General features: G+C 39.5%; 1 protein-coding gene across 1 annotated transcript in view; it reads right to left on the bottom strand.

The window, feature by feature from the left end:
* PSMD14 (proteasome 26S subunit, non-ATPase 14) overlaps nucleotides 1–16,671 on the bottom strand; it is a 68,621-nt gene that overhangs the window by 25,002 nt on the left and 26,948 nt on the right. Inside the window, exons 4-7 of the mRNA XM_084811671.1 lie at nucleotides 16,219–16,290; nucleotides 14,559–14,678; nucleotides 11,222–11,292; nucleotides 10,113–10,263 (exon numbers count right to left, since the gene is read on the bottom strand). Coding sequence (XP_084667797.1) covers nucleotides 10,113–10,263; nucleotides 11,222–11,292; nucleotides 14,559–14,678; nucleotides 16,219–16,290 — 414 coding nt within the window. The remainder of the gene's footprint in view (nucleotides 1–10,112; nucleotides 10,264–11,221; nucleotides 11,293–14,558; nucleotides 14,679–16,218; nucleotides 16,291–16,671) is intronic.

Raw genomic sequence — 16,671 nt, 5'->3', positions numbered from 1 at the left:
CTTGTTAGTAGCTTTAATATAATAGAAGACCTTGTCTGTTTTGTAATTAACACATCTTTACTGGAGAGATATTTGGAAGTGATTGCTGTGAATATACTGGTTAGTAAAATAAACACAATCACACACCACTTTCTGTTATCAGACAAATTTGTGAATTGTACACATTATACTCCAGATCAACAAACTGTGATATAACAGCCAAGTAGAAGACACATTTATATAACCTTATATTTTTCTGAAAATGTGTATTCATTCTGACCTTGCAAATATAATTAGTTCGTGGGATGCATGGAATTCAGAACTATGGATGCTTTAGTAATTGCAATGCCTGGAAATAGATACTAAATATTTGGAAGCTGCCAATACAAAATAAAAACTGCATCTTTATGTACATCTGTGTTTGCTTCAAAAACCATCACTGTATGAAAAATAATTACATTCCATATTTTTTTTCAACTACTGTCCTCAGTTCAATGTACCATAATATTGTTTGCATTTTGTCAAAAGCAACCTTATCTAATTTTAGCCAAACCATGCAATAATCTACTTAACAGATTAGCATGCAGATCCTTCTCTAAACAAGAAGAACCAATTCTAGACAATTAATGGGAATATTTTAACGACTTCAAAAAAAAATCCTACTGTCTAACAAATCATTGTGTTTTTAAAAATTCAAGACCTTTCCAATGGGATTATAGCTTTTATAAGTGCTTATATATCTCAAGATTTTTAGTTTCTATATATCTATACATAATCTGGTGCAACAACACTTCTGGGAAAAAACCATACTCATAATATATATAGAGAGAGGGGTGTGTGTGTGTGTGTGTGTGTGTATCTAAGGTGATGAATGGCAATCAGTTAATCTCTATTACTCAGAAATGAAGCTCTTTCTGACATCAATACTTTTGCAGCAACAAAAAAACAACCCAAACCCTATGACATATGGGAGCTATCTTTAAAAAATGCATCGTGTTGCTTTGCAATTCAAGCATCCAGCTATTGTTTATACCATATGTTTATGAAGAAACATACCAGTGCATAAAAAATGCTACACAACAGATATAATGTAGCTATGCCAGGTGTGGAAGGAGAAGTAATGTTCCATCTAAAATCTTTTATCACCTGCAACTGACCTGTTATCAACTGCTTAGTTGGTTTCTAGATTCTTTAAAAATTAAATGGACCACATGACCCTTGAAGTGCAGCTGAGGTTTATGACCACTTCGTTATTTATGCTGCCATGCACTCTTAAGACAACCACAACTGAAGAACATCTTTGGTCCTTTGTAAGCCCACAGCATAAAAAATTCAGAGAAATCTTACTTTTCATGCTATTTCCAAGGAAAAGCACTAAGAACAGAAACTGACATGCCAAATGCATATCACTGAATTGCTGTGATTGTGAGTTTGAGATATGCTACATGGAAATTATTTATAAAAATGTCAATTTTAGCTCTGGAAAAGAGGTTCCTTGGAGTATGTACATTTTCTTTCTTTATCCTTGGAGGATTTGCTTGCTTTGGCCAAGTTTACTCTGCAACCTGAATACTCATACTGGGAGGGGAGACAGCTACAGAATAATACATTTATCTTGACAAGCGAAAGCATGCATCTGTAACCCCACAAGTAGCAAAAACACAAGTTTCAAGGCTATATGCCTTAATGAAGATAGATGGATTATTCTACATCTACCATGGTAAAAGGCATTTAAAAATTAATACTTTTAAACAAAAAGTCTACTTGGAACTTTCTGGTCTAGGGAAGAGAAATAAACTGAAATAACCCTTGCAGTTTAACGAGAAAGCACTACTGCCTGATCTAAAGCACAGCATAATTGGGTGTCACTGCATTAAAGAAAACAGTTCAGCACATATTAAATAAAGTATCCCATTCGCGACTTCTATTCAAACACATAACTTACTTCTACACGGTACAGGATAAAATAAAAAACCTGAACAAAATCCTCAAATGCACAATTATACATACATTAAAGTTAACATGGAAGGTAACATGAGATGAAAGCTGTAAGCGGAATACAATTTGTGTTTTACAGCCAAAGCTGGAAATATCACACTGGCTCAGTTCAGATGCTTCTCCAAACCAGTTTGGAGGATCACTGTAAATGAGCCCTCCCTAGTCATACCTGGCTTCCCTATCCATTACCTATTTAGCACTAACCATACTTCATCATGATGCCCCAACTGGCAAACTGATTAGTGCTTGCTTTGAAATAGGAGAATCAGAAATTCACCAACTAGGCCTTCTAAATCCGATTTCGCAACTTTTTCTGATTCAGACATCACAGCAAAGTATGGCCTGCGCAAAACAGAAAACTGAGAAGATAGCCAAGTATAGTAGTAGGAGAGGGTGATAAGGTTGTGTGTGAATCCATGGCCTATTCATGATCCTCTATATTATGATTTAAACATGTGAACTGAGCTGTTGTTAGAAGTAGTTCTGCATAATGCTAGTACAAGTTATGATTCAACTGAAGCCCCTTATAATAAACAGTATTTGTGAAATTGTCACCTTCTATCTATTAAGGCAGGATTTTTAATTTTTTCATTACGTTCTGTAAACTGTCCTGGTATCATAAGAAGGGTCTTTTGTTTGTTATATTTGCAAATTAAAATAAACAAGAAGGGTGGTGTATAACTATTTTAAAGAAAACAAATACATAAATATAATCTATTCATTTAGATGAATCTCACTTCTCTGCAAGTGAGATTTTGAATGATTGGGTTATATTCAAGGTTAAGTCTAACTTAAGTCCCATTCATTTTAATGAGTCTACTTTAAGTAGGACTAATACTGGATCCAACCCATTATGTCCAGGCTAACGTTTACGATACCTCAATTTGCATATCTGGTTCACAATACTGAAGTCTGTCAACTAAATATTTATGACATTATCTATCCGAGAGGTGAACTAGCATCACATAGCACTGGTTTTCATCAGGTTGGCAGAATGGTAGAAAGCCACGCATTTTTTTAACAGTATTTCCAAATACAGTTTTATTATTTTCACTTGCACCTACTCATGTGCATAAGAGTTGCGTGGTAAAGAAAAAACATTCAGAAACAAGTTGCAACGCTAAAAACTGAAATTAACTGAAATCAAGACATTTGCCTTACATGTGCAACCTATAAAACTGCTTAAAACTTGTAAACTACATTACAAAGACCCATGCAATCTCTCGTGCTTCCCTACATACACTCTGAAGTTTGTGGTGGGCAGGGGCTGGGGGAAAGATAACAGAGGCAAGCTAGTTGAGGAGAAAGCTTATGAGTTAAGCTTCAGTTCCAAGTTGTCAACTTGACAGAACTGAAGTTACATTTAGAAGCAGCCAGAGAATTGTGCCAAAGTCATCTTTTTGCATTACCGAAGATCTGAAAGTGTCAGTCACACAACCCATACTAATGCAGAGAGGCCAGAGAATCAATACTGAGTTTTCTTGATCTGGTTGACATCTCTCTTGACCTTTTCATTAAGCTCTCAGTACTTGCCCAAATAAGCCAGTTAGTCCAAAGACAGGTACAGATAAAATGCTTAAGAAAGGGTACCATTCAGTGTATAGATTAACACTTTGCATATAAACACTACTAAACTGTGAAGCAATTTACATACAGGAAAGTACTGTGGTTGAGTATCTAACCAAAGCAAGTTACATTACAAAGATATATGTAACCAAAGCAAATTACTTCATTGATAAACTTGCTAAACTGCTAATACAGCAGCTACTACATTTTAAGATACCCATACAACCATGTATTCCTAAATGCTTTTTAAACAAGAATCTCAAAACAACCACAAAGAAATATGTAGGGAAAGCCACGTTTAGAGGCATCAAAGAAAGCAATGTTGTCTAAGGATAGACCTGTGGGGTTTGAGACCAAAGAAAAGGGAGCAACTAGGAGGGAGACAGTGGAGAGAATGCATTGAAAAGATCAAGGACCATGGATGATGAGGCAGGGGTGAGAGAGGAAACAACTAGAGAGGAGGCAGGAAGAAGGGGAGAGGGAGGGAGAGGGAGAGGGGCCCAACACTAGTTGGGTGTTCACAGTGAAAAATGATGACTGATGCTGCTGCTTTCAGACAAGGCTGCCTGCAAACACCACAGTTCTGTTCCAAGCCTTGGCACAGGTCTAGTTGGAAAAGGTACTTAACTAAACCACCTGCTGCTTCCAGTCCCTTCCCACGGGAGTAGCTTACTTCCTTATATAAATGATATCCTCCTATAAGGAACACTGAATTGTATACAGGTCTTTACCTCGCTGCTGACTTCACTCTAGCTACCAGAAGCTGAACTAAACAGAAAGGTCTTAGGCATTTCTGAAAAATGGCTGGGCACTGTATTATTGAAAATCTCCAAGGGAAGAGAAAGTTCCATAACTAGGGAACAGCCAACAAGAATGCTTATTTGCATACGCCTTGTGACTGGAACTTGGCACAAAGATGGTAACACTGTCAGGGCATCCTACACTGATCTCAGGAGGTAATGGTGGGGGTACACAGGGAAGGGGATTTTTGCCTCTAAGACACTGGGCCTTGGATGTTCATGGCTTTATAGAACAAAAAATGCTCTTTGAGGATGAATTAGGGAGCCAGTGCAGTTTTTGTAGAACTGCCATAAAGTTCACCTGAAAGCCTATCCAGCAAGAGATGGGCTGCCACATCTATACAAAAGGCTCAGAATAGTTCAATGCAGAATGCCTTATAGCAGCCTAACGTCAAGGTGATGAAGGTGTAAATGATCGCTGCTAGGTCCCATCTAATTCAAAGGGACACAGCCTTTGCAAGAGTTGGAATTGATGGTAAGTGCCCTGGCCACTGCTGCAATTCAAGATTCTAGGAGTAGCTGCAGAACCAAAATCAATTCATGCAAACAGTTTATTAACGTTTATATACTGCCTCATCTGGTAAAAAGGCATCAAAGTGGTGGGGGCTCTAGCTATGGTGGGAATCCCACAGGTTACAAGATTTGCTGACCAAAATTATTTCTGACTCTCATGATTCTGCTACATATGGTTCACCCATACGTAGTCTTCAATCATGGCTGGACCATGGGATGAAAAAGAGGGGTGTACCTTCACATCATCAGTGTAGCAGCAGCAGCACCTAATAGGGTATCTCTGTCCACTGCCACCTCCTAGATGCATACATAGTTAACAGAATGAAGGAGACATGGATTCCTTCAAGACACCAAAGGTAAAGTCCCAGTGAGACTATGAATAGCTGCCTTTTACCATACCCTGTCAGGTATGAATGGAACCAGAGAGCAGATAATGAAAGCCCTACAACCACCTGTAAGTGGAGATCACTGACCAAGGCCACAAAGACAGTATCAGTGCTATTTGTGAGTGTCCAACACACTGCAGGCAATATGTAAGGTCCAATTCACAAAGAAACCTGCCTCCTGGAGACCACTTAGGATTGCATGTGCATAGCGGTGCCCTACAAGGCAACCTGTTCATGGGCAATGGTTCACAACATAACGAGGTGCTCTCCACACTGCTGAAAAACATTCCTGTTGGTAGTCTATGAAAATATAGGGAAAGCCACATGGTGATAATTCTTCCATATCACAATTGTAAGTTCATCATGAGGAGCACCCAACATATAGATGCAACATCAAGAAATCTCTAGGTGGTAGGTATTTCATATGAAGTAATCTTAAAACATTAAGCAGATAGTAGTAGTACTATTACTAGTCTAGTTTTCAGTTGTTTGGGCAACTCCAATGCAAGAAATTGTTTTATTAAGAGGTTACTGCTATAAACTGAACAACAAAAACGTATTTCTAAATTGGTTTCAGTGTACATTAGATATGACACTAACATAACAGCCATCAATAGTTTTGTCTGGGATCCAAAGAACCTTGGAATCACTTACCTAAGCCTAAAGGGCTTTGTGCTTATTTTCCCTCTAACATATGACCCTAATGCAATGTGTGAAACTGCTTTTGAAAAAGGTGATTCAAAATAATATAGCGGGGGGGGGGGGAAATGAGTCATGGGGGGGAGTCAAATTCCACTTGTATAATGTGAGACCTTTGAATCCCAGTTTTTGCCAGGATACAATTTTAAAGTTTTTTATTCTGTTATGCATATGGGCGCTGAGAGAGTATTATTCAATCTGTCTTAACACATTTAATTTTTTGGTGGAACGTTCGTTACCCTTTGTTTTAATGTGCATGTTTTAAAGCCAGTGTGGTGTAGTGGCTAGAGAGTTGGAATGGGAGTCAGGAGATCTGGGTCCTAGTTTCCACTTAACCACGGAAGCTCACTGGGTGACTCTGGGCCAGTCACAGGCTCTCAGCCCAACCTACCTCACAGGGTTGTTGTTGTGAGAATGAAATGGAGAGGAGGAGGATTATGTACGCTGCCTTGGGTTTCTTAAAGAGGAAAAAAGCAAGATATAAATGTAATAAATAGAAGCTGATTTTATATTGTTAGCTGCCTTGGAGGCATTTTGAGCAAAAAAAGGAGGTTAAATATAAAGTAAAAAAGCAACAAACTCAGAAAACAAGCTTAGGTGAAAAACTGGAGTAAGAATCTTAAAGATTAGGAAGAAAAGAATCTTGGTATGTCATTCCTCATTGTATTGAAGAAATGTAAATGGTTGGACTCGATGGTCTTATAGGCCCCATCCAACCCTATGATTCTATGAAATGAGGTTTAAGTAACTGAAGATGCAATCCTAAACACATTTACCTGAAAATAAACACCACTAAACTCAACAGGACCTACTCCTCAGCAGGATTGCACTGTAAAATGCTGTTGGGATAGAAGCTGCTCTCATGACTCTCCACAGTCAATACTACCTCAAGAAAATGAAAAAGGGCACCATCAACTTGCAAGAGCAACTTGCAATTTCACTTACTGAATTAGTCCATGCACAAGCACTTCTGAACTAATCCCATTTTCTCTGTTCATAATAAATCACACAAACAAACAAGAGCTAAAGGGCAATTCTAACGTGGGAAAAAATGCTGATCCACCCACCTCCAAGAACATATAGAAAATGGTATGGCAGACCGAGGTTAATGGGATGCTTGTGGCAAGCATCCTTGTACAGAGTTTTACACTCATTGTTAATTTTCTCACCATGTAGGTGCAGTTATTATCTGGTAGATTGCTTACTTCCAGCAAATTACTTCTGTTAGCTACTACTTAGGGGATACTTTTATGATGGCCTGGGGTAAACATAGCAGTTAATACGGAGGATAGCAATGGGGAGAAAAAGAGGATGCTCCATCTTCATCCATGTCATCCTCACATCAGAGTGGATCAACAGAAAAATGCAAAAGCACTGAGAAGGTACAGACATGAACATGTAACAGATTTGATTTATATCATCACTGTTACATGGTAAAATCAACCTTTTTGTTTAATCGATAATTTTTACTTAATTAAGGGTTTTCACAAGTTGAGTTCATGTCCAGATCAGGTTTAAGACGATGTACTAGTACATGGGAAGTGGATGCAAGCATTTACAAGTATGCCTTAACTGGCCAAAAACCAGAACTGGGGAGAAGGGGGAAGATAAGTTAAGCAGAGCACTATTCTCACTTCGCTCTTTCATGCGCTATTTAGTAATTCAGAAGAGAGCAGAGATTTGAAATGATTCTCTAATGCAATCTCTGTGGTATACCAAGGGAATTCCTTAGGAGCTTTGGCAAGAGTACCTGTTAGCTCTTCCCACTTATACCCCTTTTCTCTTTGGAAGCTCCTGAGCATTAGGTTACTCCTGTAAGAAACCCTCCCCCCACACCTGTTTCTTGTCCAGTGCAGTTCCAAGAGTAGCAGGTACACAAATTCTAATCTCTGCACTGCACTTTGTAAAAGGTTTACACTATCAAGCACCACACACACATGGCTGAATGACCACTGAAAGTCAGGTATTGATCTACCAATAGGAGACAAACACTCTGGTGTATCACCTGCCCTTCAACTGAAAAAGCTATGAATTGCAGATAACACACTGGAAGGTAGGTACTATTTTTTTCACAGGAACAAATCACAAACCCACAGCCCGTTTTAGAATACAAGTTCAAACTGTGTTTTTAGCATAACCTGTACATAATCTTAGTTTTTTTGTTTGTTTTAAAGTTACCACAGATTAAAAAATTAGGAATTTGCAGTGGCAAATGAACTCCACAAGTTCTGGAGTACTATAAAAGGCTTCATCATGCTCTTTACTTGGATAATTCCAAGTCCCCACTAAGTACCTCCTAATTCCAAGTCCCCACTAAGTACCTCCATCCATCTTACCTCCAATCCCACTCCATCGCTATCGTTTTACTTAATTAAGTAAAAACTTCCATGCCAAAGGCAAGATAGGTTATGGCTTACAGAGCTAACCAGAAATCAGACTGTATTACACAGACCCATGAGGAAGAGTTTGCTGATTAAAAGAAATGGCTGTGAATATAGTTCAGAGGCTTCATCATGCCCAAGTCATATCTAGCTGCAGGTAGAAAAGCTTCAAAACCATAATATTTCCTCAAGGGGCTCAAAATGTCCAGGGGATACACAGGATTTATTATTAAGAAACTCTACTTCCCCTCAACCACTCATTCCAAAAGGAACCAATTAAACCTGTGGTGAACAAGACTAAGTAGCTCTTCCCACGTGTTATTAATGTGCACTACAGAAAGCGATATTGGAACTGGCTGAAACAATAGCAATTATCTACATGAAGCCATATATATTCTGTAACACTACAAAAATCATGGTAAGAAGTATCACAGGGGAAATCCTGAAGGGAAACAAACAAACTACAGAGAGACTTTGAATCCGAAAAGTGCTTCTTGTGCTCCTTTTCAATATTTCTAAAAGGAGGTATTATTTCAGTTCTAGATATGCCTATGTACTGTTTTGTACTTAACAGATACTTATTTAAACCTCTTCACTGTGCATGTTTTTTGTTAAATGAACACGCATGTGGAAACATACATGGCTTTTAAAAATGAAAATTAGCAGCAAACATGGGCTTATGTTGCTATTACCATACTCATGCAATTTACAATTTCACTGTATCATGAGAACAGCAGAAATTATAGCTGGTTACCTGCTTTAATGTCACAGAACCATTAACGCAAGAACTTAAATACTTAAAATATTTATAAAATTGTAAAAATGTCAAAGATATTATTTGTTTAATGACTATTCTACAATACAATAGAAGAGCATGCTCAAACAAAACACCTCAGCAGTATTTTAAAGCAGTAACCACCTAGCCAATTTCTGTATGTTCTGTAGTTTTTCTAATCCACTCTCCCTGTGGCTGAGCAAAATCGAATTGCCTCTCACATTTGCAGACAGCTCTGTGAAGGTGATAATAGAGCTGCTCCCTGCTGTCATGAGGCAGGAAATAGGAAAATGGCATATGGGGCTAGAAAGAAATAAAAAAAGAACCAAACAAGAACAAAAGAGATTTCAACAAAGGACAAACTATAACCCAATATGCTTTGCAAGTTAATCTCTTTTCATAATGATTTCACATCATCATTCATCTGCAAACTTACTCTAAAATGTGAATGGCTGCAAAGTCTTTGGAGGAAGTTTTTATTCTGAAACATTTGGAACACACGTAAAGTAAGAGTGTTATTTCGATTCATGGAAGGACTGAATCCAGCTCAACCTGCTAGGATTACATTTTAATATGACTCGTGATTTCACCATCTTAAATTGTACCTAAAGAACAGCAGGCTTTGGTTACCAGCCTTAGAACTTGGCCCTAAAAATATTTACTCAGAAACAAGTTGTACTGCACTTAATTCGGACTTGATTTCTAATATAACATTATAGCTGTAGGTGTTTTGTTTTTTAAAAAGTTGCCCATAAGCACAAAAGAGCTCTTCAAGAGCAAAATAACAGAAATGAAGAGACAGAAGTCGTCCAACCAAGTTGAGCCATATTCTATATATCTCATATTCTATATAATTCTGCAACAATTTAAGCAAAAAGTGTAGACTCTCCAGCACTGCTCCAGATTAAAGTCTGTGAAGTGGTAATTCAATTTCTGAAGTGTTCCCTACATGAGAATCCAGAATTGTTCCCACGGGATTTTAATTCAAAGCTCCTTAACAGAAACTAACACGTACCTTTCCTTTTACGCTCTGAATGGGATCCACTACTACAGCTACAGCTCGTTCCGACAGGGCTTCAAAACTCTGCTGAGTATTGATATCCACACCAGACAACCAACAGCCAAAGCCAGGATGACTGTGATACCAGCCAACAACCATCTCAGGTCTGTAACAAAAAAAGCATTCAGAGAGCCAATATCACTTGCAACATAAAATATGAAAAACGGTGAAACAATAACATTTTCAAAAGGGTAAGAAAACACAAAGGTGAGAAAAAGCACCATTAGAAACATTTATATTAATGCTCACCAGATTATGGTGAAAACATGAAAATGTGACAAAAGAGTGCTATCATTAAGGAATGCATATTAGCATTGGTAGGTCAGGCTCTCAGTTTTTCACCTTGTTACCACACCTTACAATCCTGTTTTTACCCTTTCAGCACTTCAGTAAATACCTGTTCTAACTCACTGGCTTCCAAAGTTGGTTTTTCACAGCAGAATGTCCATTTCAGACATGGACGACAGGAACAGGCAACAGGAAAAGATTAAATATCAATTAAACCAGCAGTAGAAGTAGGAACTCAGTCAAAAAGCAATTTGCACTGTTCTATTCAGCTGTTGAGTCTTTTGTTAACATTAATTTTGAAGTTTTTGCTGCAGTATAAAAATTTGAGCAAACAGATGACAACTGTTGAGAAAATCCAGTGAAGCAACAAAATTTGTTTAAATATTGGGATGCCTTTTTCTCAGGCAACATTTACTGTGGTGTATAGGGGCACCATGGCTGAAAAATCAGTGTTATTGTGGTAACAGTCCCTTTTGTACTATATTAGAGAAGTGGAAATTGTCAGTTGATAACTGCCTGAAGGTATTCAGCAGTTCCATCCAAAAATGTAATCTGAAAGCGCTTGCTTGGATGCAGTCTAATGTATCTTCTCACAAGAGATCATAATTAGGCTTATATAACATGATATTAGTCACACAAGATTAAACCAATTACTTTTACTGCAATACTAGTAAATGACCCAACAAGAAACTAGGACTTGCATGTATTACTACTTTTTCTTTCCTTCCCCCCCCCCTTTTTTTTTTATAGAAAAAACCAATAAAGAGGTGCCTTACCTTCCAGTCTGCTTGAGCATATCCAACATTTTGGCTTGAAACACAGGATCAACTGCTTCTACACTAACCCCCTGGATCGAGAGACAAAACAGTACCAATTATAGATACAAACGATGTAGCCTACAGCTACTTATGAAAAGACTTTTCACATTAATTGTTTAGGATAGCAACAATTTGGTTTTGTATTAACCATTACATGATACGTTAGATGCCTACTTTTAAGTATTTTTATAGGATCACATTTATTTCATTTCTATCCCACCCCTTTCTTTAAGGAGCTCAGAGCAGTGTTAGCCTCACAACAACCCCATGATGTAAGTTGGTCTTTGACTGTTTTGTCCAAGGCCACCCAGTAAACTTGATATGCTCTTGGGTGGATCCAGAATAAGTTAGTCACGCTTTAATGCCACTGAAATCAATGGAATAAGTTAGTTATGACTAACTTAAATCCCATTAATTCCAATGGAACTAAACCATGACAAACTTAGTCTAGAATCTGGATCCAACTCAATAACTTTGACATCATACAGATTAGAAAATCTAATTTTATTTATGACATTTTAACATTATAAAGTTAGACGTTTTTATAAAAACAAGAACAGTTCAACGTGTTTGCATTTTGGTTTCTGTTTACAAAGGCGTTCTGGGCAAACCCACTGTCAATACTCAGAATATTCATTTTCCCTGTCCTGCTGAGTATTCGTATGTGCTGCATATTGTCATCTCAGTTTCAGATTTATTGCTGGAGAGAAAACATCCATCATCATCATCATCATCACTATTAATTACATTTATATCCCACCTTTTTTTCTCCTTAAGGAACCCAAGGCGGCATACATAATCCTCCTCCTCTCCATTTTATCCTCACAACAACAGCCCTGTGAGGTAGGTTGGGCTGAGAGTCCATGACTGGCTCAAAGTCACCCAGTGAGCTTCCTGGCTGAGTGGGGATTAGAACCCGGTCTCCTGACTGCCAGGCCAACACTGTAGCCACTACACCACACTGGCCAGGGTAGCATACACAAGAGGAAAAATTATCCATCCAGTAAATGTACAAGCAAACCTAATCACATCATAAATAAAGAAAATGACTACTCAAGATCTTGAGGTTCTAGAGTACCCCATAACAAAGGGAAGGCCAACATTTAGCTCACCATTCCCCCCCCCCCCATCCTACATTCTCATTAGTGGTCCTGGTAGCAATTCTAGCCAACCATTTCTCCTTCCACAAAGAAGTGCTGACATTTGCCAAGGAGATGGAATAAAGTTTAGCACACTGTTTTGTAACTTGTTCGGCTGGAATGTTTTTAGTAGTTTGAGTGTTTCTTCACCTGGGCCCACAGTGTGGTGCAAAGGAACCCTGAGTAGCCTGTGGTTGCTTAATAGCTAAGCATGTCAGAGGACAACGTTTCTCACATACGCTTTCACTTGCACACTTAATTTTACAGTACAGTCCATAGATGTGCGCTATCTGGTCATGTTTTGTTGGTTGAGTTTCAGTTGATCACACCTTTAGGTCACAACGAGGTGCCTGGTGGGGTGTGGCTCACCACTTGTTTGCTCAGTTCTGCCCTCTCATGGCTAATAACATTTAGCATGAGGGGAATGTTTAGCTGGGCGCAGGAAATAATCAACACCTCTTTGTGAGGTGAAACAGTCTTGGACATCCTTAAGAAGGCAACAACAGAAAAGGTCCTTGATCCTGAGAATCATAACAACTATTGGCTGGACCCAATATCCCCTTTTGGGGCAAGGTGCTTGAGTGGATGGTTGCTGCGTAACCACTTACTCTTGGATTCAGATAATCAGTTTCATCCAAGTCAACCTGATTTCAGGGCTGTCTTAGCATAGAAACTGCCATGGTCACCAGGACCTCTCAGCAGCTTTTTGATACCATCAGCCACGGTATCCTACCAGATATGCCATGTGGAATTGGAAGCACTGTATGCTTCAGGGGTTCCACTCCTCCCTGGATGATTGATTCCAGAGGTGGTGCTGAGAGACTATTGCATGGCCCCATGGCACTTGTGCTATGGGGCCCCAGAGGGTTCCTTTTCGTCCCCCGTACTTTTAAATGCCCATCATCCAGATCCATTTTTCTTTTTCATTGGATTCAGCCCAGGCAGTTCTAGGATCAGTCATGGACTGGATGAGAACTAATAAACTGAATCCTGCCAAGATGGAGGTTTGTTGGTAAGCAGTTCTCCAACTGAGGAAATGGTGTTCAGCTGTTCTAGATGGGGTTGCGCTCCCCTTTCAAGGTTCAAATTCACTCTTTGGGGGTACCTACAGATCCATTTGTATTACTGGAAGCATCCACAGCACACACTGCCTTATATCAGCTAAAGCTGGTGCACCAGCTGAATGCTTCTTGAATAGTTATCCATGTCTTTGTACTGCTTCAATGTTCAGTACATGAGACTGCCTTCTCAGAGACTTCCATTAATACAAAATGCAGCTACGAGGTTATTAATTGGTGCTAGGTTTAGGGAACATATATTACCATTATTAGGGAGCATATATTACCATTAAACAGCTACAGTGTTTCCAGTCTGTTTCCAGGCAAAAGCTCTTACCTATAAACCCTAAATGGCTTGGAACCTTACTATCTAAAAAGAGCTTCCCACCATATACGAGCCTGCCTGAAACTTGTAGTCATCATTGGAGGCTATCCTCTGAGTCACCCTGTCACCACTGTCTGGAGTGGAGAACCGTTTGATTGTGGCACTTTGTACTTGAAATGCTCTCCCTGAAAAGACTCACCTGGCACCCACAATGATGTCATTGCAGCACCAGACAAAGACTTTATTTGCCCAGGCATTCCAGCGCACTGAGTATCTGCTTTTAGTATTTTTATGACTTCTGGAGGTTTTTCTCATGTGGTTATGACATGCTGCTTTTGCAGTTTTACTGTTTTAAGTCTGCATTTTTTAAAGATGTTTTTAATTTTAAAACCCTTGGAGCCTTATGCTGAAGGGTAGCATAGGTAGTTTCAGGCAAAATGAGAGCAGTTTGCCATAGAATTTGGGTGCAACCTGTAAGCAACATAGGATAATTTATATTCAGCTTTATGTGTTTGTTTAGAACAGGCCTTGATACTGTCTCCAACTGAAGACATCCAGCTACAAAACTGTGTAGCTGTGCACCACTGGAGGGCTAAGTATTAAACACCTAAACTGAAAATATTATATAGAACATCACGTGCTTATAGACCTGAATATATATGTTCCAGCCAACAGTATCTTTTTCACAACCATTATGCATGTGGGGGAAGAAAAATCTTGATGTACAGTTATCTAGTGTGACACCACACATTTACTCACTGAAGAGTACTCACCGTTCCTGACTGTGGCATAGCAAACACATCAATCACTCTGACAGTATAGTCATCAACAAATTCTCCAAGCATCAGCCCCATAACTTCCATTGGAACACCAGCTCGACCATGCTTCAACATCTGGAAAGAAGTTCAGAATTCTACTGAAATACTACTGAAGGGGTAGATGCTTGATTTTCTGGTGTTTGTATTTTCTATTATATATTCAAATATTTAGAGCTTTAAGACCTTATTTCTATGTAGCAATTACTGAGGCCAACTAAAACTAACTTCCCCATGCCTTGCAAACCACATCTTATCCCCTCATAGCAGTCTTCTTTAACCTGATGTGCTCCATGTGTTTCAGACTACAACTCCCATCAGCCCCAGTCAGCATGGCCAAGAATACTGGGAGTTGTAGTCTGAAACATCTGCGGGGGTGGCACCAGGTTGGGGAAGGCTGCGTCATACCATGGTATACACCAACGTAACAGAGGAAAATTCAAGATTTTGAATACAAAAGACAATGGGATGGCAAGAGAGTTGTTCCCATCCAAGAAGCCTGGTAATGCCATTATGATGAGACAGAAAAAGTGCATGTTAAAAAGCAGGAACTCATAATTCCATCAAAAACCGATTCAATTCTTCCTGTGCTTGTGCTCATGTAGCCAAAACTGCTCCACCCACACATAAGAAAGAAGTATCAGTAAACCTGGTGTAACCCCGAGATTTGCAGATGCTCAAAATATATTTACGAGGAGGGGGGGAATCTAAGGGGAGGAAGACTCCCCCAAACAGTCCCATAAGAGCTCAGTGCCACGGAATGCTGAGGGACTGAGAGGAAAAAAACCGACAACTGGGTGGGAGGGGGAATGGAATGGAAAAGCTGAAAAGGGAGGAAGGGAGAGACTCAAAGACATGTAAAGGCTAGAAAGAACCAACACAGGATAGGTCACTTTCTGGCAGCATCCAGTGCTGCCTACACACTAGCATGATCCATCACTAGCACAACGGGAGGAAACTAGAGCATTCTGAAGCAAATGGAAATGATCCAGAGCCTCATTTCCAAAACTAGGCAGGTCAGTGGACTTCCAGAAGGGACCTCTGTGAACATATCCTGCTCCGGAAACAAGCGTTTCCACTCATTTCTGGGGTTCCTTTACAAAGTGCTAGCTTCCTGTAGTGCTAGTGGTGGGTCCTGCTGGCACAATAGAAACTGTGGGAACACAGTGGCAGTATACAATACTGCCCAAAGATTTTAATGTCGCTGTGGTTGGGCATCAGTATGTCCACCACTAGCCGCCCCCAAAAACTCAAAACAGAGAAAACACAAAATGGAGGGAACAGGTCAGAGGGTGTAGCATGCTCAGTAGGCACAGAATGCTGACTGATTGTTGGGGTGGGGTGTGGGGAAGAAAATGAAGCAGAAACGGAATGGAGTTGCTGGGACCCTGAACAGACGGAACAGAAGCAGAGCCCTATTTGTTAAAACAAAGATTTCAAAGGATAAATTTATGCTAGATGTTCCATATTGCTACAAAACAACAAGTTATTGCACTGTTGATATGCAAAGGCTACAGAAGTTTCTCATTTTTTGATATTAAGGACAGAAGAAACCCTAGCCCCCACACTATATACAGTGCTTTGTGCAATATTATCCAAACAAAATATAGATACTTACCTTCAGAAGTGCAAGGGAAGAGATGTAAACCTGTTCAGCTGTGTCAACTGCAGGAGCATCAGTAGGAGGCCCCTGGGCAAAGAAACAACATACCAACATATATCCTGGCTCCATAATTGTATACATAAAATACGATTTTAGAAAGGAACAGCATGAACGCTTTGTACTATCAGTTGCAGTGTTTCAGAATAGATACCAGAACAGAGACCCTGAACATTCATAGGGGCTTTTTAACTCCTTCTTCTGGCATCAGCCTCCCCCTGGCCTCTTCAAAATACTGACCTGGAGGCAAGGGATTATTACTGCAAAGAAAAAAAGCCAGACTCCTTCCCCTGCATGCATGGCAGCATAGCGGCAGAGACACTGAGCTATGAAATGGAAGACCCCAGTTCAATCTCTGCCTCTGGCACAAACTCATTGGCCACGTTCAGACATCACTTTAAGCCATAGTGG

This window comes from Heloderma suspectum, chromosome 1 (genome assembly GCF_057233095.1).
Source record: "Heloderma suspectum isolate Gila_16-S chromosome 1, 16-S_ref, whole genome shotgun sequence".
NCBI lineage: Eukaryota > Metazoa > Chordata > Lepidosauria > Squamata > Helodermatidae > Heloderma > Heloderma suspectum.
Note: the sequence above shows the minus strand (reverse complement) of the source record. Positions and strands in the feature narration are given on the sequence as shown.